The 27296-nt window shown below is 40.1% G+C and overlaps 2 protein-coding genes across 9 annotated transcripts in view; both read right to left on the bottom strand.

Moving 5' to 3' along the window:
- Positions 1-1112: 1112 nt before the first annotated feature.
- Positions 1113-3996, bottom strand: PPIA (peptidylprolyl isomerase A). The gene is made up of 5 exons (XM_026718022.2): positions 3805-3996; positions 2259-2289; positions 2081-2169; positions 1634-1806; positions 1113-1429 (listed from the first exon to the last, which is right to left on the bottom strand). Exons 1-5 carry the CDS (start codon positions 3871-3873, stop codon positions 1294-1296), a joined length of 498 nt encoding a protein of 165 aa, XP_026573807.1. The 5' UTR covers positions 3874-3996; the 3' UTR covers positions 1113-1293.
- A 20882-nt stretch (positions 3997-24878) lies between these two features.
- Positions 24879-27296, bottom strand: part of ZMIZ2 (zinc finger MIZ-type containing 2) — an 86368-nt gene continuing 83950 nt past the window's right edge. For all 8 annotated transcript variants that reach the window (XM_087938940.1, XM_087938938.1, XM_087938935.1 and 5 more), the window contains one exon: positions 24879-26694. In XM_087938940.1, the coding sequence (XP_087795066.1) occupies positions 26587-26694 (108 nt within the window). In that variant the 3' untranslated portion in view covers positions 24879-26586. The remainder of the gene's footprint in view (positions 26695-27296) is intronic.

Raw genomic sequence — 27296 nt, 5'->3', positions numbered from 1 at the left:
CATCTGGACTTTGCACTGTTTTTAGGACTGCACTGCTGGACATGCTGCTCTATCAAACTTTATTCTTCACACTAAATTCTTTGCAAACCTGGTGTAGCAAAATTGGATTCCACCCAATACATTTAACAAGGCACTCACAGGACCAAGAGGATCTCAATGGAACACAGCCAATTAACCAGTCCTGTTATGCTGAGTGTTATGAAACCAGCTTTTGGAAGGCAAATGCCAAAGCAATCCAGATCTTATTCCAGCGTGCATTATCTTTTATGACCTCTAGTCAAGTTACTCCTGCTGTACAGTCCTTATAAGACAGATGTTGTACAGTCCTTATAAGACAGATCTCCTGATTACAGGCAATTGGTAGCATTAATAAGCATACTGGGTACTTTTATGCTTCTTAGACGACTTAAAATGGATCTCTGGATGACTGTCATACTCAGGAAATCAACCAGGCAAAAAACTCTGGAGTAGATGTGGGAACATGGCAAATATTCAAATACTGGCTTACTGATCTCTCCTGTAGGAAGGTAGCCTTCAGATACTGCAGAATATCAAAAGGCATTTAGTAATATTTCAACCAAGAAGCCAGCAGTGTATGCACCCACACTCTCAGCAAAAATCAAAATCATTTGAAGCTAATTGCTAAACTACTGTAACGATCCTGCTTTTGAGATCCAGCAAGAAATCCATTAATGGATCATTTGAGGAAAAGCTTGAGCACATGTGCTCAAATAAGTTTGTTTCTCATCTGCTTGTTCAATACAAACAGCAGTCTTTCAACCTTAATTATTTTTAGTTGATTCTAAGCTATGCAGTTTAGCCAGCCTAATTACAGAAGTACAGCCCATTTTATAATGCCTGTCCTGTTAACTGGAATCTCTCAGTTCAAATAATTTAAAATTATTTGTGTATCAACAGGATTTGCTTTAGTAAACTGACACTGACCACTCTACAGCCATGGGATTAGAAGCCTTCCAACACCAGACATAAAACTATTTTATCTTACTGCCCAACTTCTTGTCCATCCCCAACATCTGTAATGTTATGCTGTCTGCATAATTCATCAGATCTGATAGTGAGCTTTTGCCTGCAGGAAGAAAACACAATCAGCACCTGGTTTAACTTGTTTTATTTCATTTTGAAAACAAATTTGTCTTCAGTCCAGCTGGACTTGTGAGGGAGCAGAAATTGAAACCCAATAGAAAGGCAGCAGTAAGTCAGGAGCATAACGATTCAGAGGGGACGAACCCCAGCTACAGAAGGAATGGTCGATTTGTTAAGACAACAAGAATGTTATTTCAAATCTCCACAATCAGAGATGATGATCTTCTTGCTTGGCTTGCCATTCTTTGAACCAAAGCTCTCTATTTTCCTCACAACGTCCATTCCCTCTCTGACCTGGCCAAAGACCACGTGTTTCCCATCCAACCTAAGAGAAATGAATACTATGGTGAATACAACCTGCAATTCCACAAACGAACATCCCATCTGCATTCAGGGCATGGCAATAGGTATTTTAGCAGGAATTAAACTGATGATTACTTGTGCAACTTCAGACAAGGTTCTCTATTCGAGGATGGTTACTTAAACAAGTCAAGTGAACCAATTCAATCTCAAGCCAAAGCTTACTTACCATTCAGTTTTCTCAGTGCAGATGAAGAACTGAGACCCATTTGTATTGGGACCAGCATTCGCCATAGATAAAATGCCAGAGCCTGTGTGCTTGAGTATGAAGTTCTCATCAGCAAATTTCTCACCATAAATAGATTTACCGCCTGTTCCATTATGGCGAGTAAAGTCTCCACCCTGCAGAAACACATCCCAAGTACACTGAAACATCAATTTAGCCAGGCTTTCCCCATCATGTTTATCATCACCTCCAGCCAAGATGGTCAGGTGAAAATCCATGAGACTTTAAAACACAGCAGATAGCTTATCACATACATCACATAGATAGCTTATCACATACATTGTACATAATGTACAATGGGTTTTTTTAGTAACTGCAGTAATTTCAAGGCTTCTCAAGTAACGAAGATACACAGATTACAACACATGCTAAATTGATGGAGCTATATACCTGACACATGAATCCAGGAATGACTCTGTGAAAGCATGATCCCTTGTAACCGAAACCTTTCTCCCCAGTGCTCAACACACGAAAATTTTCTAAAAAGAGATTGCAGAATTTATTTAGATCTTTTGACAATGTATAAATTCAAATGAACCTGCCAATAAATGTTTCTAACTTTACCAACCTGCTGTCTTTGGAACTGTGTCTGCAAACAGCTGTAGAACAAAAGTGAGACAATAGTTAATGCTCTCAATAGTTAATACAATATTTCTGGCATTGTTACACTGACATGCACATATTTTTCCAACTAATGTAAAAAGTATCTTCTTCATTAAGTAATCTTAAATACTTTGCACAAAGAACTGTGCAAATGGTTTACTGGCTATCACCAGAAAATAGGCTGGTGAGTAGAAAACGTGTGTATTCTCAAAAGTGCAAATACAGGGGAAATCCAAATTGTATCCAATCATTTCTTTGATCTACCAGACTTCAGGCAAGGAAACCATACTTGTGGAAGCTATACCATACCAAGGAAACTATACTTGTGGAATTCTAATCACATTGTCAACCCTAGTAATATAGACTCCTTGCTCAGATAAGCAATTTTCTGAAGCACAGCAATTTAGCAATTTGTATTGAGAAACCTAAATGTCCTTCCCACTCTAAATATTTGGAGGTCACAATTTTTCAGCATACAAGTATTTTATTTGAGCAATTGGTTTGAAAGCTCTCCTAACAGAGGGCAAAGTTACATGTAACTGCATCCACAACTGGTTTTTCCTCTACAAATTACCTGGATTTCCTCTCATTTATGGTTTTTTAAGCATACAAATGTAACAGGAACTCAAACAGGAAGCAACAACTGCTTCAGGAATTGACTGCAGATTCTCCCAAGAAGGAAGCCTTCGAAGCCATAGAAATTAACTAAATCTCACCCATCTCCATTCATCTAAATGTAGAATTCTATATAGAAATGGGTTACAGTATATGAACTGTAACCCATTCTGCTAGCCGTGTGTGTGTGTGTCTCGCTCTTTTGCTCTTCCCGTACAAAATCTAGATACGAGGGCGTCTCAAAACGTGGTGACCCGGCTCGATATCTCGATCTACGCTATAGCGCTTTGGGGACGTCCTCCTTGCTCGTTTTGTCCGGGCAGAGTGAAGGAGCAAGCATTGTTCTTTAAACGACCCCATGGAAGTGTTTCCCCCCCTCCGTAATATTTAAAAAAAGCGATTAAGAGCGAAAGAAGCCATCCTCTCCTCCCGCGTCGTCGGCACTCCCTTCCCTCGAAGCAGGAGAGAAGGGTGGGGTGCGGACAAGCGCAGCTGGAACCGTGCAGCAGCAAATCCTAAGCGGGAGGAGGATCGCGTGATTCCACGAAAAGACCGCCGAGCCTCCATTTCCGAAGCACGGGAAGGAAGCAAGAGGAAGGCGGCGGCCACGTGGAGGCGGCAGAGGAGAGGACGTGCGCGCTCCCGCTCCCTGGCTCGCGCGCCCTCCCTCCCCCACCACCACCCAGGTGCGCACGCAGCTCCTCCGGCGCGGCAGCCAGGCTGCCTTTCTTCCCCCCCCCACCCGGGGTATGTTTCTGCTTCCTCCCCTCCCGCTGCATTCAACGAAATCCCAAAATGGCCCCCGCGCTCCCACCCAGACAGGAAATGGCGGCACGTCCGCCTCAGACCGAGTTTTTCCCACCGAGACGGTCTTTTTCTTTTTCCCGCCTCCGTACCTCGAAGGTGATGCGCCCGAGGGGCTGTCCGTCGGCGGTGACATCGAAAAACACGAGAGGGTTAGGCATAGCTGGGGGAAACGCACCGCGTGAGCGAAATGTAAGGTTTTTTTTTTTTAAAGCGCGGCACCAGCCACAGACAAGAACCAGTAATCGCAGCTCCCACACCAGCGAGCGCGGCGCAGCGGGAAGGGAAGCGCTTCTTCACAGCCCGTTATATAGACGACGTCTCCTCCCCCGGTCCGGACTTTCCCTCACGCAACCTTCCGCCAATCACAGAAAGGGCAGGTTGGCTAAATGAAAGGATCGCCGGCTAATCCGGGGGCTCCCTTGACTGGCAAAGGCGGGCTCGGCGCGTCCCGCGCCTAGATGTAGGGGCGTGGCCTTAACGAGAGGCGGGAACCGAAGAAAGGTAGGCATGGGGCGCATGCGCGGTATTAGACTCCGTTGAGAAAGGGGAAAGGATGGCTGGGAGTAGGAGGGGTCTGCAGCCATTGGGGTGGGGGTATTGCTCCTTAAAATTATTTCCTGAAGGAATTGCTTATTTGCCATTAATTTATTACTTTTTTAACTGAGCGCGCATCCATTGGCTGAGAAAAAAAATCTGCCTTGAGCTGGTTTGGCACATGATTTGCAACCCAAATGGAGAGATGCCCTGAAAGGGACGAGGCGGGCACGAAAAGCAAATCTTTAATTAGGAGACGAAGGCGAGGAACACGCGAGGATTTGGGATCTGCAACCAGGCCTTGGAAAGCAGCCTGTCTGCCGAATCCAGGATAAGGAAGCTGATTTGCTGCTGATTTTATTTGACGCCACCCCTTTTTCTTCAAGGGATTCAAAGGGCTCTTTTTTAAAAAAAGTCCCACAAACTGACCTCTGTGTGGAGTACGGTTCAAGCGAGGAACTAGCCCCAATGGTAACCGAGCCCTTGGTGCAAAATTAATAATTAGTGCATATTAGCTGAGTAATTCATGGCATATGTTGTATGACATACTGACACACTCTGGCTTTGATTCCATTGAGGTTGGGTGAAATTTTCTCCTTAATAAAATAATTAAAATTCCCATTCTCCAGGAGTAGGGAAATATGTGTGCCACTTCTATGGTCTGTAAAGTAGATTAAGCCACAGAGTGGCCAAATTCGTTGACAGTGGATGTTTTACAGCATCCCTCTGGCTGATCTAGGATTCCCCCCCCCCCCCTAATAAGTGTAATCTTTAAACTTTGCATTGCAATCTAATAATTTAGTGCAAACTGCTCAGAAAAAAATTAAGTGCCTCATTAGTTGAATTGGTCATAATTCACAGTGTATCAAAATGATCTGGAATCAGTGCCTTTTATTGGTTTTTTTCTCTCCCACTTCAGCTGGGACCAGATCTATATCCTGATAGTGTTAGATGTAGTTTGAGTTTGATTGATAGTAGCTGGCACTTGGGGTATCTGTGTTGCCCTCCATTTGTTCTAAATTACAAAAAGCTGCCAAATTTATTCTGCCACCTTTCTGCAAAGCCTATTTAGTGTAAAAAATAACATTGGGAATAACAGGTCAGAGTCCTTCAGCTTGTTCCAATAAAAGGAAGCACAGAATTCATGCTGTTTCTTTGGAGTGAATTTAGACTCAGCTTTCAAATGTGTGACCAGCTAAAGCAAGGGTCTTCAAACTTTGCAAGTTTAAGATTTGTGGGCTTCAACTCCCCAAATTCCTGATCTAACATGACGAGAATAAATTCTGGGAATTGAAGTCCACAAGTCTTAAAGCTGTCAGGTTTGAAGATCCCTGAGCTAAAGCTTCAGTTGTGAGACAGGCATGTGCTTGAGGAAGGCTCAGCAGATGACAGGCCCTCAAACAATCTAATGAGGACCTAGTGGCTGAAATTAGTTCCAGGTTGGGTTTTTGCCTAGATATAGGTAGTCCTCAATTTATGACCACAATTGGGATCAGAATTTCTAATTAAAGTGGTGGTTACAGGGGATACATCTGATAGTATAATTCCCCCCCCCCCCAGCAAATCACTACAGTTAAGTGAATAAAGCAGTTGTTAAGCAAATCCAGTTTCCCCATTGACTTTGTTGGAACCCATCTGGGAAGGTCACACATAATAATCCCATGACTTCACAAAGCTGTAACAGTCATAGACACATGTGGATTTCTAAGTGCCTGAATGTTGAACATTGTATATATTGCAACAGTGCAAGGGTTGGTTATAAGTCCCTTTTTTCAATACCCTTTGTAACTTCAAATGATCACTAAATGATTGGTTGTAAATCGAGGACTATCTGTATACTCTTAGCAGTCCTTCCTTCAAATATCAGACAATTAAAATGGATTCAGATAGGTTGGTGGTTTAGATCAGGGGTCCCTAAACTTGGCAACTTTAAGACTTGTGGACTTCAACTCCCAGAATTCTGGCTGCAGAATTTTTGCTCTGGGTTAAAGATTGGATAAATTTAGAAAATAAGGGGATATTATTAGTATTAGAAGGGCATGATCTCCATATAGGATGGCATGCCTTTCTATGGGACAAAGGGGAAAGGACACATTTGTACTTTTATCACCATCAAATTAGAGATTCATTAATAACAATATGGGAAAAGTTAAGGAAGAAGCACTATATTAAATTACCAGACTGGGTGTCACTGATGGAAGCAGTAATTTATCCAAATAGAACAGAAACCAAAAAAAGTATTAGATATAAGGAATTATTAGATAACCAGGGGGGCTTAAAAACAACCAAAAGATTAAAAGAACAAGGTATAACTAGATACATGCAGATTCAAACTAGGTTAAAAAAAGATACAGAGGAATTTGGAATAGAAAGGGAACCCCAAAAATTAGACCAAATTTTAACGGGCAAAGAAAAAAAAATTATTACTAGAGCATATAATTACTTACTCCAAGTAGAAAAGGAGGAAGAGGGAGTTAAGGATCCGATGATCACTTGGGCACAAAAGGTAGGTCACAACATACAGTTAAAAGATTGGGAAAAAATGTGGACCAAGAACTGCAAATTAACAGCTATCAACAGCATATAAAGAGAATCTTATCAAGATGTTTTATAGATGGCATTTGACACCGGCGAGATTGGCCAGGATATACCCAAATATGAACATACCCCACACTGCTGGAAATGTAAGCTAGTAGATGGAACATACTACCATATGTGGTGTCAATGCCCTAAAGCCAAAAAGTACTGGGAAAAAATGAGGAAATGGATAAGAGAAATTACAGGATACAATATCGAATTTAAGCCAGAAAACTTCTTACTGGGGTTGGTTAAAGGAAATCTGGAGAAACTTACCCAATATGTAGTTCAACATGTAATAACAGCGGCGAGAATTGCTTATGCCCAAAACTGGAAAGTAGATGACATACCTTCTGAAACCATGGTAATTAACAAAATACTTGAGTGTGCTGAGATGAAAACTTAAAGGAGAAAACTTAAAGGAAAAGAGGAGTCGGAGTTTTATGAAGTCTGGGAAATGTTATATATATGGTTAGAAAAAAGGAATAAGATTTGATATGAAATAGAATTGTAAATAAAATGTATTTTATTTATAAAATTGTAATGCTTGACACAGAACTGTTAAAATGTAAATACAAATGTATTTTGAAAATAAATAAAATTTAAATAAATAAATACAAAAAAGAAAAAGAAAAAAAAATGGATTCAGATGGGTAGGTGGTTTAGATTAGGGGTCCCCAAACTTGGCAACTTTAAGACTTGTGGACTTCAACTCCCAGAATTCTAGCTGAAGAATGCTGGTTGAGATGAAAACTAAAACCTTTTAGGCTCATTTGCTGTCCATTATGTGGTTCTGGCAGTTTTGAGATCAACATTTTTCACACTTTTTTTAAACTTAGAAGCACCCCCTTTTGAAGAAAGCCTTCTCAATGTGAGTAAACATTTGGAGAAAAGCATTAAGCAATTGGCTGCTTAAACTGCAAAAGGGGAATAAAGGATGCTTTTGTGATCCTTGAAGTAGGAAGAGTGTCTAGCATCAGTATCAACATGAAACTGATAAAAATGATTGTACCTCCTTATACCTTGAAACAAACCTAGTTAGTTGCAGCAGCTATGCCTGATGTTCCTTCAATTCTACAAGTTGTCAGAAGCTAAACATATTGGGAAACTTTGGGGAGTTGGTTTTTCCATTATTAATCTTAAGATTAATAATCCCAGCATCTGTGGAGAAACACCATGTGGAAAAAAATAAAATACTGTTGGGAACTGAAATCATGTTAATCTTGCTTCTTTAGTAGTAGTCTCCTCCTAGGTGCACTTGGATACTCTCCTTGTGAAGTGGACTTTGGTCTTTTTCTTGCCTGTCTCCCCACCCTGTCCTATGACTTAATTGCTCTTTTAGTTCCAGGTCTAGCAGTTCAACTATCCTTAATTCTCCATCCCCTTGCATTTTTTTTAACTTAAGTAAGGCAGAAAAGAATGTTTATATGGTTGCAAAAGTGCTGACTTTCCTCCAATAGAAACATGGTAATTGGCTCCCTTATTTCAAATTGTAAACACTGCTATATCCTGAAATTAGGACTAGGATTTCCCATGCCCAGGAACTAATTTCAGTTTATTCTTACTCTTTAAAACTAAAGGGTCAAGACATGCCTTAATGGAGTGGATTTGTTATTTCAAGCAAGAACATATCTAAAATTCTGTCATTTGACAAGGAAGCATCAATCAAATAAACAACACCACTACTTGGGTTGATTTATCTTGTCTCGTGTCAGAAATCAGGAACTGGAAAGGGGAAAATATGTATCTGCTACATCAGGATACCTTGCCATGCTTCAGAAATGAAGCAAACACGTAGGGTTAACCCTATTCCACCAGTTATTGTCGTTAAAAATAGGGCTAATATATACACACACTTAAGTTACTTACATGTATGGCATTCAGCTTTGGGTATTTTCCCATGTCATTGTAGTTGTGCTTTTAAAGTTGTAGCAACGTATGTGCAGTAGAATCCAGCCTAACCAAATTAAATGCAGATGAAGCTGATAAAATAAGACACCAAGCTACCAACATCCTATGCACAAGCAAACCACCCAAAAGCAACTTGCAGAAAGAAGAAATTAAAGCACTACAAACCCTGAAAAGAGATAACAGCATAATCATACTCCCAGCAGACAAAGGGAATGCCACAGTAGTAATGGACAGAAAAGACTATGAAACAAAATTGACAGACCTACTCCAAGACTCCAGATACAAACCCATAAACACAGACCCAACCACATACCTGGAAAAATTAACCAAGAAGAAAATTATAACCAGCCACATGAGCAAAGAGATCCAACAGACAATCATCCCAAGAGAAAAATCTTCCAGATGCCCCAAACTATACGGCCTCCCAAAAATACACAAAGAAGGCATACCTCTCAGACCCATAGTCAGCTCCAGAGGAGCACCACTACAAAACCTAGCTAAACACTTAGCAAAACCGCTACAGCCCCATGCTGAAACAGCAGCTTCACATGTACAAAACTCATACCACTTCTTGGAAATGATCAAAGATCTACATGTGGAGCAAGAAGATCTGCTTGTAAGTTTTGACGTGGTTTCACTATTCACTCAAGTCCCGATAAAAGAGACCCTTGAAATCATCAAAAATAAATACCAACCAGCTAAACACCTCATGGAACTAACAGAACACTGCTTAACCAACACATATTTCATATACAAAGGACAAAGATACAAACAAATTGAAGGAGCTCCTATGGGATCACCACTGTCACCCGTCATTGCAAACCTGTTCATGGAAGAATTCAAATCCAGAGCCCTGGCCAATGCCATCCACAAACCCAAACTATGGTTAAGATACATCGATGACACATTTGTGATTTGGCCCCATGGAAAAGAAAACCTAAACAATTTCCTAACACACCTAAACAGCACACACCCCAAAATCAAGTTCACCATGGAAACAGAAACAAACAAACAACTACCATTCCTAGATGTACTAATCTACAAAAAAACAGATGGCACACTAGGACACAACGTATAACAGAAGAAAACACACACTAACCGCTACCTCAATGCCCAATCCCACCACCACCCAGCACAGATAAACTCCGTGGCTAAAACACTAATTGCCAGAACCAAACACCTGGCAGACAAGACACACATTAAGACTGAACTATGCACCCTGACTAAAGTACTGACAGCCAACGGCTTCCACAAAAGCAAAATCACTGGCTTGATCCACAAAAACACACTAAGACATAATAGAGACCCAGAAGATGAACAGACCTATGGAACAGCTGTCCTGCCCTACATAAGAGGTACTACAGACAAAATTAGTAAGATACTACACAGACATCACATCAAGACTGCCTTCAAAACAGACAGAAAAATATCAGCCATCCTTAGAAACCCCAAAGATAAAATTGACCTGGAAAACCAAGGCATATATGAAGTCCCCTGTGCATCATGCCCAGCCACATAGATTGGACAGACCAATAGAAGAATAAGTACCCGCCTGGATGAACACAAAAATGCAGTCAAAAAGCTGGAACACACTTCCTCACACTAGTCCAACACATGGAAGCCACAGGTCATAGCATCAACTTCAATGGCACCAAAACCCTAGCCACCATAGAAAACCCCAGCCACAGAATCATCAGAGAAGCCATAGAGATTGAAAAAAGACCAGAAAGCATGAATAGAAGAAATGATTCCACCAGACTGTCAATCATTTGGAAGCCTGCACTCACAAACAAAAAAATCTCCACACCACAAGCCAGGCAAACACCTGGGCAGATCCCCGGATACCTCCAGCTCAAGCACACCCCAACCAGGCACCCAGATGAAACCTAGCTTCCTAACTAATGATAGCAGTCCATTTACCCGGAGCCAAACTGCACTAAAGGCCTCCAATAAAGTAACACAATGTTGCCAGCCAATCAAGATACAAAAAGAGCCAAAAAACAGACAGAAGACATTAGAAACACCAATCAAGCAGAACAAAGCAAACTCCAAGACCAATAAACACAGACCAAGACTCCCAACCAATCAGGGTGAAGAAAAAACCATTCTGGCACAGCAATAGGCTGCCCCAAATTTAAATCTGAAACCACTGTAAAAGTCTGACTCACAGATGAACACTATACAGAAGCCTGATGATGGCAGATGAGATTCTGCGGAAAAGCACAACTAACAATGATGTGGGAAAATACCCGAACAAAGCGGAATGCCATATATATATATATATTATATATATATATATATATATATATATATATATATATATATATATATATATATATATATATATATATATAATATAATTAATAAGACAATAGGGCTATAATATTAGCAAAATTCTTTTGTCACTGATCAAGTGGCATGTAGTCTTACATTCATGGGCACTTGACAAAAGGATCAAGATGGTAAGGGAAAATGCTTTCCAAACCCAAGAAAATTTTTTACTTTACATTTTTACTTTAGATAAATACATTAACTTATCACAATGATGTTTTGTGTGCCCAGCCCTTCTAAATATCCAAAAGGAAAGGTCAAGATAAATGAGGCCTGTTGCTAATATACCAGCTTGTATACTTAGTAGGCCTGTGCATAAGCAATCATCACAAAGAGAGATGGATCAAAGCCAGTGACACTAAACATCAACTTTCCTTCTAAAAGCTTTTAAATCAAGGCTGCAGTTTTAAAATTCCCTCCACTAAGGAAGTCCATCTAATGGGACCAAGAAGAAGGACCACCTCCTTGTGGAGCACCATCCTACAGAGATAAGATTGGCCCCCACCTTGATATTCTCTCAAAAGGCCCTGAAGGTGCTACAGTGCCCATCAAATGATTTGTTTGATTATTCTCACCATGGGGGTTGAGAGTTTACTGAGTTTTGTATTTGGGGTTTTACTTCTGATATAGTTGGGAAGCCACATCAGTTTTCTTAAATAAACTTGTTGCTGTCAGATGTATGGGCCTACAAAACTTGTGGTTTTCTAATTATGTGAATGGCCCCATACCAGACAAGACTGAACTAGGGAAAGAGAATGAGACATCAACATGGTAGGCATATAGTTAACCTGGAAATAAGCTTTGTGAGAAGTTAAAATGATCTGGATTTCTACTACGGTAGCAAAAAAAAGATCACATTTGGAAAGAGGAAAGATTACTAGGGTTAGTGCAGAGATCCCCTATTTTTGGCATGCTGAGCACATTTAGAATATGTCCAAGGGATTGTTACAAAATAGTGACCAATAGTGGCCAATTGTAGCACTTCCTTTACCAGATGGGTAAGATTGCTCCAAATCACAGTCCGTCCTGTACTAGATTCAAAAGGGCAAAACTATCTGGAGCACACACGAGTATTCATAAAGCGCTGATCAGGAATGCCTCAAAGCAGGAGAGGAGAGGACATCTTTTATCCTTGTTCAGCAGAACACTACATTTTGAGAGCACTGAGGGCAGTACAGTGGTGAAGTTTGGTCATCAGACTAAGCCGTGCTCTGTTCTGTTCCTCTTGGCTTGACCTATTAAGGATGCAGCCCGTGCTACTTGGATTTGTGTTCCCTACAGATTTGAAGAAAATATAATAATTATGGCCAGGGAACCCTCTGTCTGCCCACAAAGCATTTTCAATCTCTAGCACAAACAGCATCAGCACTAATCTCCATGTGCAGGCCCCTGGCTACAAAACAAGGATGTTTATTGGTTGGCCCTGCTCTGGGCAGCTCTGTATTTAATTAACTAAAGTGGTAAGATGGGTGAGAAATGTTAAAAGCTTTGTCAGCAGCCAGAGGACCCCCTGGGACGCCTGGTAGAAGCTAACTGGCAGGTGGTGCTTCCTGTGGGTATCTTTATGGCTTTTCTTGGATAACACAAAATGGTGGTTTCAATAGGCATGTCATACGGAAAGGCTTCTTACAAGCATACAATGATGAGAATCTGCTTGAGGGACTCAATGTGCCGTTTTAATTCCATTTGGTCTTGTAAACCCTATAAGAAGCCGAACCTATTGTAGAGTGAGAGGAAAAAATAATAATAAAGGACATTTTGAAGCTCCATCAATTGGCCCATGCTTATCAGAAGCCTGGGATGTACAGGTAGTCCTTGATTTACAAGAGTTCATTTAGCGATGTTCAAAGTTACACCACCACTGAAAAAAGTGATTTATGATGATTTTTCAGTTACAACTGTGGCAGTGTCCCCATGATTATATCGAAAATTGTCTACTGGCTCATATATAAGGAGGTGGCAGTGTCAGGGTCATTTGGTCATCTTTTGTGACCTTCTGACAAGCAAAGTCAATGGGGAAGCCAGATTCACTTAATATCTGTGTTACTAACTTAACTGCAGTGATTCACTTAACAACTCTGGCAAGAAAGGTTGCAAAATGGGGCAAAGCTTGCATAAAAGCTGTTTCATTTAACAATAAAAATGTTGGGCTCAATAGTGGTTGTAATTCAAATACTTTTACAGGATAGCTTTTTATTGCTGCTACTCCCCTAACTAAGTACATTTACACCTGCAACCTGAGAAACTTTGATTAGTATATATACTTGTTATAGATTAAAAAAGCCCTCACATTCAACTCTCTGCAGTTAAAAAGAATGATTTGCCATTGAATGGGATCAACAATTGCCCAACAGAGCCTTCTCAAATACAGTAAGTACCAAATGATGGAGAACAAAATGATAACTGGCTGGGATGCATTCTTTCATCATCAGTTGATGTGACAAAAAAAGAGTTTCCTCTAAGTTTGTACGTCCTTAAGAGTGGAAGGCGCAATAGATTATTTATATCAACTCATTTCTTTTTCATCTGAAAATGGTTGCAGAAAACTACCCCCAGGTGAGAGAAGCAGATTTGGTCTGCTCTTGCAACAGAAATAAACAGTCGCAATATATGAGGGATCGGGTTGGGGGAAATAAACCAAGAAAGTTAAGCCAATCAAAAAATTGACCCCCCCCCCACAAGAAGAATTGGCGTTCTTCTTTACGGAGAATCAAAAGGAGGAAACTTCAATGCAGAACTTGTGGGACACCATGAAGGCCTATACTAGAGGCTTGATTATACAAGAAGGAGAAACGTTAAGAAAAGACAGAATCAACAAATATTAGAGGGTGAATACAGGAAACTTGAGAAAGAATTGCAAAAATATCCACAAAAAATGATCATCAAAAAACAAATGGAGGTTATTAAGGACAAAATAGAGTTGACAGAAAAAGTAGAATTAGCTAAAAAAATTAGAAGTGCCAAACAAAACTTCTTTGAAAACGCGAATAAACCTGGTAGATGGTTGGCATACAAATTGAAAAAAGAGAAGTGAAAAAGATAATACAGCTGATTGATGATCAAGGTGTGAGTCACAATGGAAATGAGGGAAAGAAAGAGATAATACAGAAGTATTATGAGACGTATAAGCAAGAGAATATCGAAGAAGAAAAAGTTAAACAATATTTACAAGAAGCAGAGTTACCTCAAATACCTGAAGTATTAAGATCATGCTAGAAGGAAAAATAACAATGATGGAACTGACAGAAGCATTAAATAGACAAAATATTGGGAAGGCTCTGGGCCCGGATGGTCTCCCAGCTGAATTTTATAAGACCTTACAGAAATATAATGCTTGGAGTGATGAATGAAGTTTTATTGAAAGCTAAAATACCTGACTCATGGTCAGAAGCATAAATTACTTTGATACCAAAAAAGGACACTGATTTACAACAGATTAAAAATTATAGAACTATTTCCCTGTTAAATGCAGATTATAAAATTTTTGCTTCAATAATGGCAGAAAGACTTAAACGATACCTGAATAACTTTATACATGTTGATCAAAATGAATTTCTGCCTAAGAGACAGATTAAAGACAACATAAGAATAATTTTGGACACTCTGGAATATTATGAAACTCACCCAGATAAGCAAATGGCCTTGGTATTCTTAGATGTGCAAAAAGCTTTTGATAATGTAAACTGGCAATTTATGATACTACAGATGGGTCAGATAGGCTTTGGAGAAAGATTCATAAAAACAGTTGAAGCAATATATCAAAAATAATCTGCTAAAGTGATGATTAATGGAGATTTGATGAAAAATATTAATATTGAAAAAGTAACTAGACAAGGATGTCCTTTATTGCCATTATTGTTTGTATTGACTTTGGAGATATTAAATAGAAATATTAGAGACAATAGGGAAATAAAGGGAATGAAAATTAAAAAAAGGAGGAATATAAGCTACAAGCCTTTGTGGATGACTTGTTTTTTATATTGGAGGAACCATTGAAATCAACGCCTAAATTGTTCAAAAAAATTGAATATGGACAGGTGGCAGGATTGAAAATAAATAAGGATAAAACCAAGATATTAGCTAAGAATATGACAGGAAAACAAAAGGCTGTTTTGATAGAAGGACTGAACATTCAGATTATAAACATAGTAAAATACCTAGGAAAATATTTAACTGCAAGATGTGGAATTTTGAAAGAAGACAATTACGTTAAACTTATAAAACAGATTGCAATAGATCTAAAAACTGGCAGAATCTACAATTATCTTTCCTATATAGGGAGAATATCTACAAGTAAGATGAATATATTACCAAGGATAATATATCTGTTCCAGACTATTCCAATTAAATTAGGGAAATAATTTTTATGGACTTAAATAAAATAATATTGAAATACATATGGCAGGGGAAGAAGGCAAGATTTAAACTTAAGTTGTTACAAGATGCTAGAATAAGAGGAGGATTTGGCTTACCTAATTGGGAATTATATTATCAGGCAGCAGCTTTGATATGGGTCAAAGAATGGGTTTTGTTAAAGAATGTTAGATTATTAACATTAGAAGGTCATGATCTATTGCTAGAATGGCATGCTTTATGGTATAAAGAAAGTAAAACTCATGGTTATTTCAAGAGACATTATATAAGAGATTCTTTATTGCTGATGTGGGGAAAAAAACAAGAAAACAACATTAAATGAAAATTCCAGTCTGGTTGTCAACTACAGAAGCATTTGCATACCCAATTGTTTGTAGAATGGAACACATGGTTAGCTATGGTGAAATTTTAAATGAAAAGGGTGAACTCCAATCTAAACAAGAACTAGAGGAGCAAGAAATTAAGATGAATTGGTATACATATGCAAATACATTCTAGGTATGACAAAGATTGTAAAACAGAGAGATTTTATAATGAACTTTACAGAACTGGATGGAATTTTAACAGGTACTGATGAGAAAATGATTTAAAAGTTTTATGGTTTATTTGCTTGGAATTAAATTGGAGGAAGAACAAGTTAAAGAAACAATGATTGTCTGGGGGAGGAATTTTGGACATGGGATAGATTTAGATAAATGGCAAAAACTATGGTCTTGAAATTATAAATTGACAATATTGGTAGTGTATAAAGAGAATTTGTATATTTTACAGGTGGCATTTACCCCCAGCACGAATAGCAAGGATGTTCAAGAACAAATCGGAGAGATGTTGGAAGTGTCATCAGATACCCGGATCATATCATATGTGGTGGACGTGTGTGGAAGCTAAGAGATACTGGACTAAGATTCATACATGGCTTGAAAAAATGATAAAACAGCATATAGACCTGAAACCAAAGATATTTTTATTGGGTATCTTGCTTGAAGGATACAGTAGAGAATTGACGTATTTGATTATAAATGTGTTAACGGCAGCTAGAATTGTATTTGCTAGAAATTGGAAGAGTGAAAAAATTCCAATAGAGGAAGAGGTGGTTAAGAAAATGATGGAATGTGCAGAAATGAGTAAATTGACATTAGCAATCAGAGAGCAAGAAGATAAAGAATATTATAAAATTTGGGATTTATTTTATCAATGGCTAGATAAGAAAATAGAGAAGTAAACTACGTTATGGAAAGGAATATGTAAGATAATATGATGTAATTATGTTATATAATTGAATGTAAGGAAATGAATCGTATGATCCCAGTTTTGTTAAAATAGAGATTTGCTTGATAAGAAATATATACATTTTTAGTTGGGTCTAATGATACAAAAATAACACAATATAACATAATATGTATAGTTGACTTATGTAATATGAATGTATTTTTGGAAGGGAAGACCGTTGATATTGTGACATTGCACGAAAGAAATGTACCAACCGACACACTGTATTTTGGAAGATGGTTTTATGTTGATGTTTTATGTTTGTGTTTGTTAGTGTTTGACTTTTTTTAAAACATAAAAAAACTTTATTAAAAAAATTGACACCCCCCCCCAGTGAAAAAAATATTTATAGTTTTTGCTTTGGGAGTCAACACCAAAGTTGAGCAGATTAAATCCCTCACTGGGGCAACCCCCCCACCCCCACCCCAGCGATTCCCAGGTACGATTGCAATTTTGACTGAAAGGAAATGCAGCCTGGTGCATCTCCTTGACTGCCTCTAGAGAGGCTCCCAATAGCTGCCAAGGAGGTTGCACTGCTATGGTCACACCAGTAAGGAAGTCAAGCAAAAGCAGTGCTGGTATGCTTGTTATGCTCATGTCTGACACTGAAAAGCCGCAAGTTCTTCCAGCAAGATGGATTTCTTGGAGGGATTCTAGAATATTCCTTGGGAATTAGACCTTGAGGCCCCACCTGTTCCCTCATCTTCCCCTCTTCCTTTACTGTCCTGTACCTGTCACTGGAAGCTGAGCAAGAGCCATCTCCCCCCCCGCCCCCAACCTTTGGCACAGCTGTCAGACACGCTGAGCCGCCCTGCTATGCAAAGTATGAGCTCCTGATTTAATTCACCAGCAGCTGCCAAGATTGCTTCTTAGTTGCAGACCCAGGAAGTGCTTCAATTTGATCTAGGGAATACTTTTCAAATAGGGCTATGTGAAAATTTCAGGAGCGTTCAAACTTCTATGGCTAAAATGGATTCCTTAAAGCTTTCAGAATGAGTTTGAGCTCAGTCCAATCTTCCGAACACTTCCGAACACAGAATGACTAGCCAGAAAAACATCCACACCCTAATCAGAGTCTTGAAACATCTAATTGAGTTTCCACATTGTGCTAAACTTTAATGTGATTTGATTTAGCATGCAGTGTGAAAAATGATCATTTTGGTTTCTAAATCATGCTTTAGCACTTAGTATGACGTGCAAATTTTGTCAACTACTGTTTCTACATTAAACTACCTTCCATAAACAATAGATTGGACTGCCTGAACGCAACCATGACTTGGATGACTGAGAATCTCTACAGACCTCAGCCATTGTGTGGGCAATTAATCTTTTTAGACCAGGCTTGCCATTAACTTGAATCTGCAGCACCCCGGTTTTTCAGGGTTAAGGTCAGAAAACTTTATTATTTGCATACTTGCAGGACACCATTGCTCAAATAACTCAGTAGGGGATAACATTCTCCATGTCCAGTGGCAGCTACCAGGATGGCAATTAGAATTGGGAAATAGGACACAAATAAGGGCTTGTGGGACAGCAGACCTGAGTTGAAGAAATTGAACCTAATTTTTCCACCTGAAGGCAGGAAATGCAATGGATGGAAACTAATCAAGGAGAGAACCGACCCAGAATTAAGGAAAGAATATCAAAGAGAGCTCCAACCTAGAATGGAGAAATTTCTCAACAGAACAATTAATCAGTGGAACAGCTTTCCTCCAGAAGTTGTGGGGGCTCCATTACTGGAGGTTTTCAAGGATAGCCATTTATCAGAAATGGTATGGGGTCTCTACTTGAGCTGGGGTTGGACTAGAAGACCTCCAAGGTGCTTTCCAACTGTTATTCTGTTTTATTCCCGTGCCTGCTGCCCAATAAGGTAGCATGAATATAAATTTATTCTACATTAATAATTTTGTATTAAGTAACAGTCTAAATTAAACACTAAAGACTTCAGAAGAAGGTTGCAGCATCGACAAGGCTATAATAAACTGCAGTTTGATCTGTTGCATTGTCCTCTCTAGGAATGTAATTTTTATGCATGGTTATCTTCAGATGTGCTGAATTATGACTCCCATTGGCCATACATGGAGATACTGAGAATTGTTGCCCAGCACATCCAAAGTACAATTGTGGGGATGGAGGTGGATTGTGGGTTTATGCTTTTATTTCTGCCAGTGAAATGCCATTGGAGTGAATAGCAGGAAGAGAGAGATGTTCAGCCATTCATTAACCTGTGTTATTCCTTGTCAGAAGTTTCTGGATGCTGAGAATATGAGAAAATAATTCTTTATCGTGGGATTGTTTTCATGCTCTATGGGGCATGCATGCATCTGTATTTTTGTGTGTCTGTGTCAAACAGGTAATAAATGAGACCAATAATCTTTTTCCAGGAAAGGAATGAATAATTAAAATCAACGTCAATAAGTGAAAATAATGTATTATTCTCTGGGTAAAAATGGACCAGTTTCACTTTCTACCCCCACATCCCCACTCTTCATTTCATTATGGCTGGCTTCAAAATTAAAAGTCAATTGTGTTCTTCACCTGGAATAACCTCGAGTTAAGCAGAGTTTCAGTTATTTACAGGTATCGTTCAAAAGTTCATTTATTTCAGTAAAGCAACTTAAAAGGTGAAACTAATATATGAGAGACTCATTACATGCAAAGCAAGATAGTTCAAGCCATGATTTGTCATAATTGAGATGATTATGGCTTACAGCTCATGAAAAACCCCAAATCCACAATCTCAGAAAATTAGAATATTACATGCAATCAATAAAACAAGGATTGTACATAGAACAATATCGGACCTCTGAAAAGTATAAGCATGCATATGTACTCAGTACTTGGTTTGGGCCTCTTTTGCAGCAATTACTGCCTCAATACAGCGTGCATGGAAGCTATCAGCCTGTGGCACTGCTGAGGTGTTATGAAAGACCAGGATGCTTCAATAGCGGCCTTCAGCTCTTGTGCATTGTTCGGTCTCATGTCTCTCATCTTTCTCTTGGCAATGCCCCATAGATTCTCTATGGGGTACAGGTCAGGCGAGTTTGCTGGCCAATCAAGCACAGTAATCCCACGGTCATTGAACCAGGTTTTGGTGCTTTTGGCGGTGTGGACAGGTGCCAAGGCCTTCTGGAAAATGAAGTCAGCATCCCCATAAAGCTTGTCTGCAGAAGGAAGCATGAAGTGCTCCAAAATCTCCTGGTAGACAACTGCATTGACCCTGAAGCACAGTGGACCAACACCAGCAGATGACATGGCTCCCCAAATCAGCACAGACTGTGGAAACTTCACACTGGACTTCAAGCATCTTGCAGCGTGTACCTCTCCATTCTTCCTCCAGACTCTGGGTCCTTGGTTTCCAAATGAGATGCAAAAGTTGATCTCATCAGAAAAGAGGACTTTGGACCACTGAGCAACAGACCAGTTCTGTTTTTCTTTGGCCCAGGTAAGACGCTTCTGAAGTTGTTTGTTGTTCAGGAGCGGCTTGACAAGAGGAATACAACATTTGAAGCCCATGTCCAGGGTCTGTGTGGTAGCTCTTGATGCACTGACTCCAGCCTCAGTCCACTCCTTGTGAAAGTCCCCAACACTTTTGAATGGCCTTTTCCTGACAATCCTCTCCAGGCTGCGGTCATCCCTGCTGCTTGTGCACCTTTTTCTTCCACACTTTTCCCTTCCACATGACTTTCTATTAATGTACTTTGATACAGCACTTTGGGAACATCCAACTTCTTTTGCAATTACCTTTTGAGGCTTTCCCTTCTTATGGAGGGTGTCAATGATGGTTTTCTGCACAACTGTCAGGTCAGCAGTCTTTCCCATGATTGTGATTCCTATTGAACCGGACTGAGAGACCATTTAAAGGCTCAGAAACTCTTTGCAGGTGTTATGGCTTAATTAGCTGATTAGAGTGGGACACTTTGAGCCTAGAATATTGAACCTTTTCACAATATTCTAATTTTCTGAGATTGTGGATTTGGGGTTTTCATGAGCTGTAAGCCATAATCATCTCAATTATGACAAATCACGGCTTGAACTATCTTGCTTTGCATGTAATGAGTCTCCCATATATTAAGTTCACCTTTTAAGTTGCATTACTGAAATAAATGAACTTTTGCACGATATTCTAATTTTTTGAGTTTCACCTGTATTTAATCTGGTGAGAAAAGGATAATGCACAGCAACAGAGCGGTCAATGTCTGGAATACTCTACCTGACTCTGTGGTTTCTTCCCCAAACCCCAAAAACTTCAACCTTAGACTTTCTAATATTGCGCTCACTCCTTTCCTAAGAGGCCTGTAGGGGCATGCATAAGTGCACCAATGTGCCTACCATCCTTGTCCTATTGTTTCTTTTTATTTTTCTTATATGTATCCATTTCATGTATTCATAACCATGTTTATACTTATACCTGTTATTTAATAATAATTTGACAAAATAAAATAAAAACATTTATGCAGACGTTTTTTCTGACAATTCAGAGCTGCAAAAGAAAATGTATGGCGCTCTTAGGATAAAATTGAGCTCAGACTTGCTGGCTTGTTGATAAAAGCAAGCACTCCTTCATAAGAAATGCGTTTATTGGGAGGTCCATTGGGGTAACAATGGTGGTCAGCAGAACAAATTCCTGGCAATGCAGAACGAAGACATTCAGAATCTGCAAGACTACCTAATTCTCCTCCAGTCTTTCCTGATCAACCATCTGGAAATTGGTAGGGGAACAGGTATCATCCACAGCATTAATTTTCTACATACCATGAGGGAGGCTCAATCTAGATACCAATTTATTTCCAAGACTTGCTACTTTTTTTTTAAGGTGGCATCTGGGCTATTTCCTTTTTCCAGTAGTCTGCAAAAGTTCAGCATAAAGGACCCGACATCATCCCCAGGCAAAATAATGTGGAAGAATGATGTGCTTGCTGACAATTATATATTCTAATGTGCTTCCTACATTTTGTTAATACTAACAGATTTAACAAATTAATAGTTGAAGGGTTCTAGTCCAACCCTCAGCCCAAGCAGGAGACCCTACACCATTTCTGACAAATGGCAGTCTAACCTCTTCTTGAAAGCCTCCAGTGATGAAGCTCCCACAACTTCCGAAGGCAAGCTGTTCCATTGGTTGTTCTCACTGTCAGAAAATTTCTCCTTATTTCTGGGTTGAATCTCTTCTTGTTCAGTTTCCATCCATCATTCCTTGTCCTGCCTTCAGGTGCTTTAGAAAATAGTTTTGACTCCTTCCTCCCTGCGGCAGCCCCTCAAATATTGGAAGACTGCTATCCTGTCTGCCCTGGTCGTTCTCTTCACTAGACTAGCCAAGCCCAGTTTCTGTAAACCGTTCTTCCTATGTTTGTCTTGGTGCGATTCAATTTTTTTTTACTACTGGTTCTATGGGTGTGGCAGGGAAAGGAATCTCCATTCCCTCCCCATTCCTGGAGGAAGGTCACTGCAAAATCCCCATTCCCTCCCCACCCCACTAACCTGTTTTCCAGCTCCGTTCTCCTGTGCAGGGCAACAAAAGACGACCCAACTGATCAGCTGGGACTCAGGGGGCGGGGCCAGTCAGAGGTGGTATTTGCCAGTTCTTCAAACTACTCAAAATTCCCGCTACCGGTTCTCCAGAACTGGTCAGAACCTGCTGACCACCACCTCTGGTTTGTCTCCAGTCCCCTAACCATCCTGGTTGCTTTTTGCACTTATTCTAGAGTCTCAACACCTTTTTTATAGGGTGGTGACCAGAACTGGATGCAGTATTCTAGGTGTGGTTTATAGAGTGGTATTAATACATCACTTGATCTTGATTGTATCCCTCTGTTAATGCAATTTAGGATTGTGTTTACTTTTTTGGCACATTGCTAGCTCATATGTTGCATAGATTCTGTCTCACACTTCCTTTTGGAGATTTAATTCTAAGCAATCAAGTTCTCTTTAGTCCTTAATGATTTCTCCACCTTGTTCTAAAAGCCTTCCTTGAGCTTTGCAGTAGGATGCTTTATAAGCAAGAACTGCCTTTAACTCATTTTTGTTCCTTCCCAAAATTTGTCTTGGGGTACAAAGCAAGCGCCTTTCAAATCTTCCTTGCTACTTAACGCTCCAGAAAAATTTCATACTGCATTCCCTTCCCAAAGTTTTGATTTCCAAAATTTCCTCGTTCCTGGAGACCATCTGGGATTCAGGAATTATGGTCATCTGTTACATGCTTTCCCCATCTCCCCTTTGCTTAGAAATTGCTTCGAGTACATTTAACCCTGGACTTTCTCCTAGATTACTAGGAACCTGCAGTCCACCAGACCAGTTGTAATTCCATCTATCCCAACTACTGCCTATAAAAAGTGGCAGAGACATTCCAAAATGTCAGACAAATATATTTTGCAACCTAATCGGCTGAACTGGAGATGGGGGATCAAACCTTGATACGGTGCTCTACCAGTGACCCTTCTCAGGTTATGCAGGGCACCTTCAGACACTTCTATGTCCAGCACCAGGTCGACTTCAAAATGTCTGAAAGCTGAACTTTGGGACTCGGTCTTGGAAAGAGATTCAACTTACTAAAAGCTCTTCTCACCAAGATGGCTTTTTGGAATTGTTGATTTAACCATTTAGTTGTGTCCGACTCTTGGTGACTTTATAGGCAAGTGTTCTCCATGCTATTGTGTGAAGCACAGCATCTTTCAGTTGTTGGATGTTCATATTTGTGCCAGATTTGATGTTATCAAGCGAGTTCTTTGCTTGCCACTTCTTATTCCACCAACCATTCCTAGCATAATTGCCTTCTTCAATGAATTTGTATGCATGACATGACCAAATAACTCAGACATAGCCTTATGGTTTTAGTTTAGAGTGATGTGTCTGGTTTTATACGATTTAACACCTCTTGTTAGTTACTCTGGCCGTCCATGGTATACACAATAATTTACACCAGCACCACAGTTCAAAGATGTTAATAATTCTTCAGTCAGTCATTCTTAGCTTTATGGACTACTTCGAAGGAAACCTGTAAAGTAGATTTTTTTAAAGGGAGAGGAACATGCATGCCCACAGGAAGACTAGATCCAGATTCTGTTATACCTGAAATTAATAGGACTTTAGTTAGACATATCCAAAATCTCAGTAATTTTATTAGTTTTCTCAAGCTACATCAAGGTCCAGCTCACTTGGCACTGCCATTATAATCGCTGGTCCAGTGCCATCAACATGCTTCCTGATGTTGCAAAAATCTCTAATTGCAGCAAACTTTAGAAATTAATCTGGGGCTATCAAAACTTGGGCTATATATCACTGATCAATGGACTTTCTTTAGTACAAAGGAAGGCTACTTGTGAAATGTTCCCTTTGGTCTTTTTTGGAGAAGCATTGTAACTTTCTGTTCTCTTTGGCATACCAGGACAACTAACACTGCAGTAATTTCCTTGATGTGCACAAAGTCCTGCAACTTGCTTAACATAGAGGCTTAACCTTGACTTGCATGACAATCCCAGGATCCTGTCTGTGTCTGAGATGTTCACACCTCCAGTTTGGTAGAAGAGTAGCCAATTTGGGGTGCTTCATATGGGGCGATTCTAATGATGGTAATAGAGTGTGTGTAGTTTCTTTCTCTTCAAACACTGAGATTTGAATGAAAAGGGGCCAAGGTTTATTGAATTCCAGCACAAAGACCTAGAAGAGTTAAGATTTAAGTTTTTACTGAAGGACACATAATATCAGATTCTCTTAAAAGAGGAGAAACATCAATCAGTTTTATAGCTATTTATAGATTTTTCTTCTCACCACCCCTTCAGGCTCCACCATCTTTTTAATCTTTTAGTGTGGCCCCAAAATGTTTCTCCCCTTCCAAAGTTGTGTTCTCTGCAGTGCTTGTATTCAATTTCCCTCAAGGTTATTTTGCCTCTTGTGACAACGGACCATCTCCAACTACGCAAATGATTATAGTTATGTCCCAATTAAAATTGTGCTCCTAGTCATTCCTTGGTTTCTCTGACACGGCTGCCAATTTCAATACTTTTTAGGCTTGGGTAGGTCATTGACTCATCTCTTCAAGGAATGAGTTTCTACATTCATCAGAAGTGGAGGAGAAAATAATTCACCAAGTGACCTGTCCTTTCTCCCCTCATTTACCCCTCAGAGCTGCAAGCAATCAAACTTGAAAGACAATGGCCCACAAAAGATATTTGGTGAGCCCCACCAAAAAGAATCCTTTAATATATAGCAATAATGAAACAAGATACACGAAAGTCAACAGAGCTGTCAGCACTTGGGACACAGGGACTCCCTGGCTCAGGAAACCTGGTCACAAACAATGGCTTGATTTTTCACAGACAGACCACATTTGGGACCTCCACCCCAAATGCAACCTTAACCAAAGTAGGTTCCTGGGCAGGATGGAAGGGAACAGAAGGCCAACACACACACACACACACATATTTTAAAACTTAAGTTTTTGGAGTTGTCTCACTGCCACTTAACATTTGGGGACTCGGGATTAAAATGAGTAAAATCTTGGCATCCAGACTTTCCTGGGCAGGATCCCCACAGGTCAAATGCAAGGGACAGGCCCCGGCTATGGCTAAAAGCATCACGTCTCTGGATGGTGCACTCTGTCCCATGTGGAATGGTCTATATTACAATCTAGGAAGCTTATGCACATTTATACAGAGGACCTTTGCCCCACGGCTGGGGAGCCCCATGAGACTATACAACAAGTGTGATGAGTTTTTAAAACATTTTCTTTCCCATCTCTCCCACCTTCGTTTCCTCCCACCCTCACTTTTTTTTGTTTCTTTTAGTGTTTCTACATTATGTACATTGTTGTGCTTGTAGATGGATCCATCAACTGATGGAGGCAATCTGTCAGGCTGTATCTGAGGAACTTTTGGTTCTTTCAGTCAAAGATGCATTTCTTCGCTTTTGCAGTCAACAGGAAGTCACAGGGGAATATTTCCTAGCTTGAATTTGCCTGGGGTCCTTCTGCAGGGAACAGCCTCTTTTTGAAGAGAGAGAGAGTGGGCTGGTTGCTCATCTGAATTTGAGAATGCTCTCACCATGATGCTGCAATCATTGGGTGAACTGCTGCTCTGTCCATATCAAGGCTGGAGAGGATGGACAGGAAGAACCACTGTAGCTCATGGGATCCAGGGACAGATAAGAGCAGGCAAGCTTTATCTGCTTTCTCTAGATATAGTGGAGCTCTGATGTAGTGGAGCTCTGATGTCCTTGGAATTTGTTCTTTAAAATCCACGAGAAAAGTGGATGAAGTATGAGGTGTCAGTTTCATTCCATAGCTTTAGATGATCAGGCAGACATACTCATTCCAAGATGTCAAGAATGATGCACATGATGGGAGTTGTCAGTTCTACTAACATTTCCAAAGACTAACCAGATGCATTTCTTCCTCCCCTGGCTGCAGGTTTGTTGGGGATACCTTGGGAATATTATTAGAAACAAGACAATGCCCTGTACCTGATCTGGCCTGAGCAACATGATAAAAAGCCATTTTTCAGGAACAGTCCCCATCAATAGCAGCAGCACCACCATCTCTCCTGGGCTGGAAGGATTTCTCAAAACAAGTAAACCAAGCATTCCTAGTCTCCCATGGAGGCCCTTTTACAGACAAGAGGCCATCCTAGCAAAAGGAGATGGCTGTCTGGCCAAAGTCCCTTGAACTGATTCACTAGCAGGGCTTCATGGCTACCACCAGGATACAAGGCGAGGTCTCTCTCTTGATGACAGCCTGGGAAGCTATGGGAAGAATTCTAAGTGAAAGTGTGTATGAGTGTGTGAAAGAAAGAAAATGGAGAGAGAGGGAGGGGGAGAGAGAGAGAGAGAGAGAACGAACAAGGTAGGTGGAGCATGATGCCTGGTTTCCATCTGGGGTGGCTTCAATTGTTCTCAAACAAAGAGAGCAGATCATCGTTGCTATTATTGGGAAGGTCAGGGGGCCCCAAATAGGACAGCAGCTCATCTGGATTTGTCAGCTCAGGAAGAAGCTGAGGACAAGACAGAGAGAATCAGGGTTATCTACTAGCTCTGTGGTGGTAGAACATTACACAGGTGACCAGGCTGCAGGATCAAAAACACATACAATCAAGAAAAGTGATATGGGCAAAGGACATGAAAATCTCAGGCAAGAGGCCCAGAGAAAGATGGAGACCATTCCCCAGAGTAGAAATCTGACGGTATCACCTTCTAACTGCCACGTTGAGATCTCTTGTCTTTGCACTTCACCTTCTCCTAATGAAGACCTTTTTATGTAATTCTGGAGCTGAGCCCTCCGTGCCAATATAATCAATGTTTAAATCAACCTTGACTGTCTGATATGGGTCTGTCTGCCACTGAAGAGTGACAAAGGCAACACACTGAACTAGCAAACCTGTGGGATGGGACCTCTCTGTGCTGGAGTTACGCTGAATAATAAGGCAGGCAGTAACTACTCTGTATTAGCATTGTAGCTTCCTGGCAAATGTACTATTGCCATGCGCTAAATAATAATAATGTGTTGGAATGCCCTCTTCCAAAGATTACACCCAGTTCCTCCTTTTTTGACAAAAAGTGAAGACGATTGCCTTCCGTTACGACTATTAATAGTATT

This window comes from Pseudonaja textilis, chromosome 9, assembly GCF_049901715.1.
Source record: "Pseudonaja textilis isolate UNSWEBS1 chromosome 9, rPseTex1.2, whole genome shotgun sequence".
Lineage (NCBI taxonomy): Eukaryota > Metazoa > Chordata > Lepidosauria > Squamata > Elapidae > Pseudonaja > Pseudonaja textilis.
The sequence above is the reverse complement of the archived record's forward strand: the minus strand, read 5'-3'. Positions and strand labels throughout refer to the sequence as shown.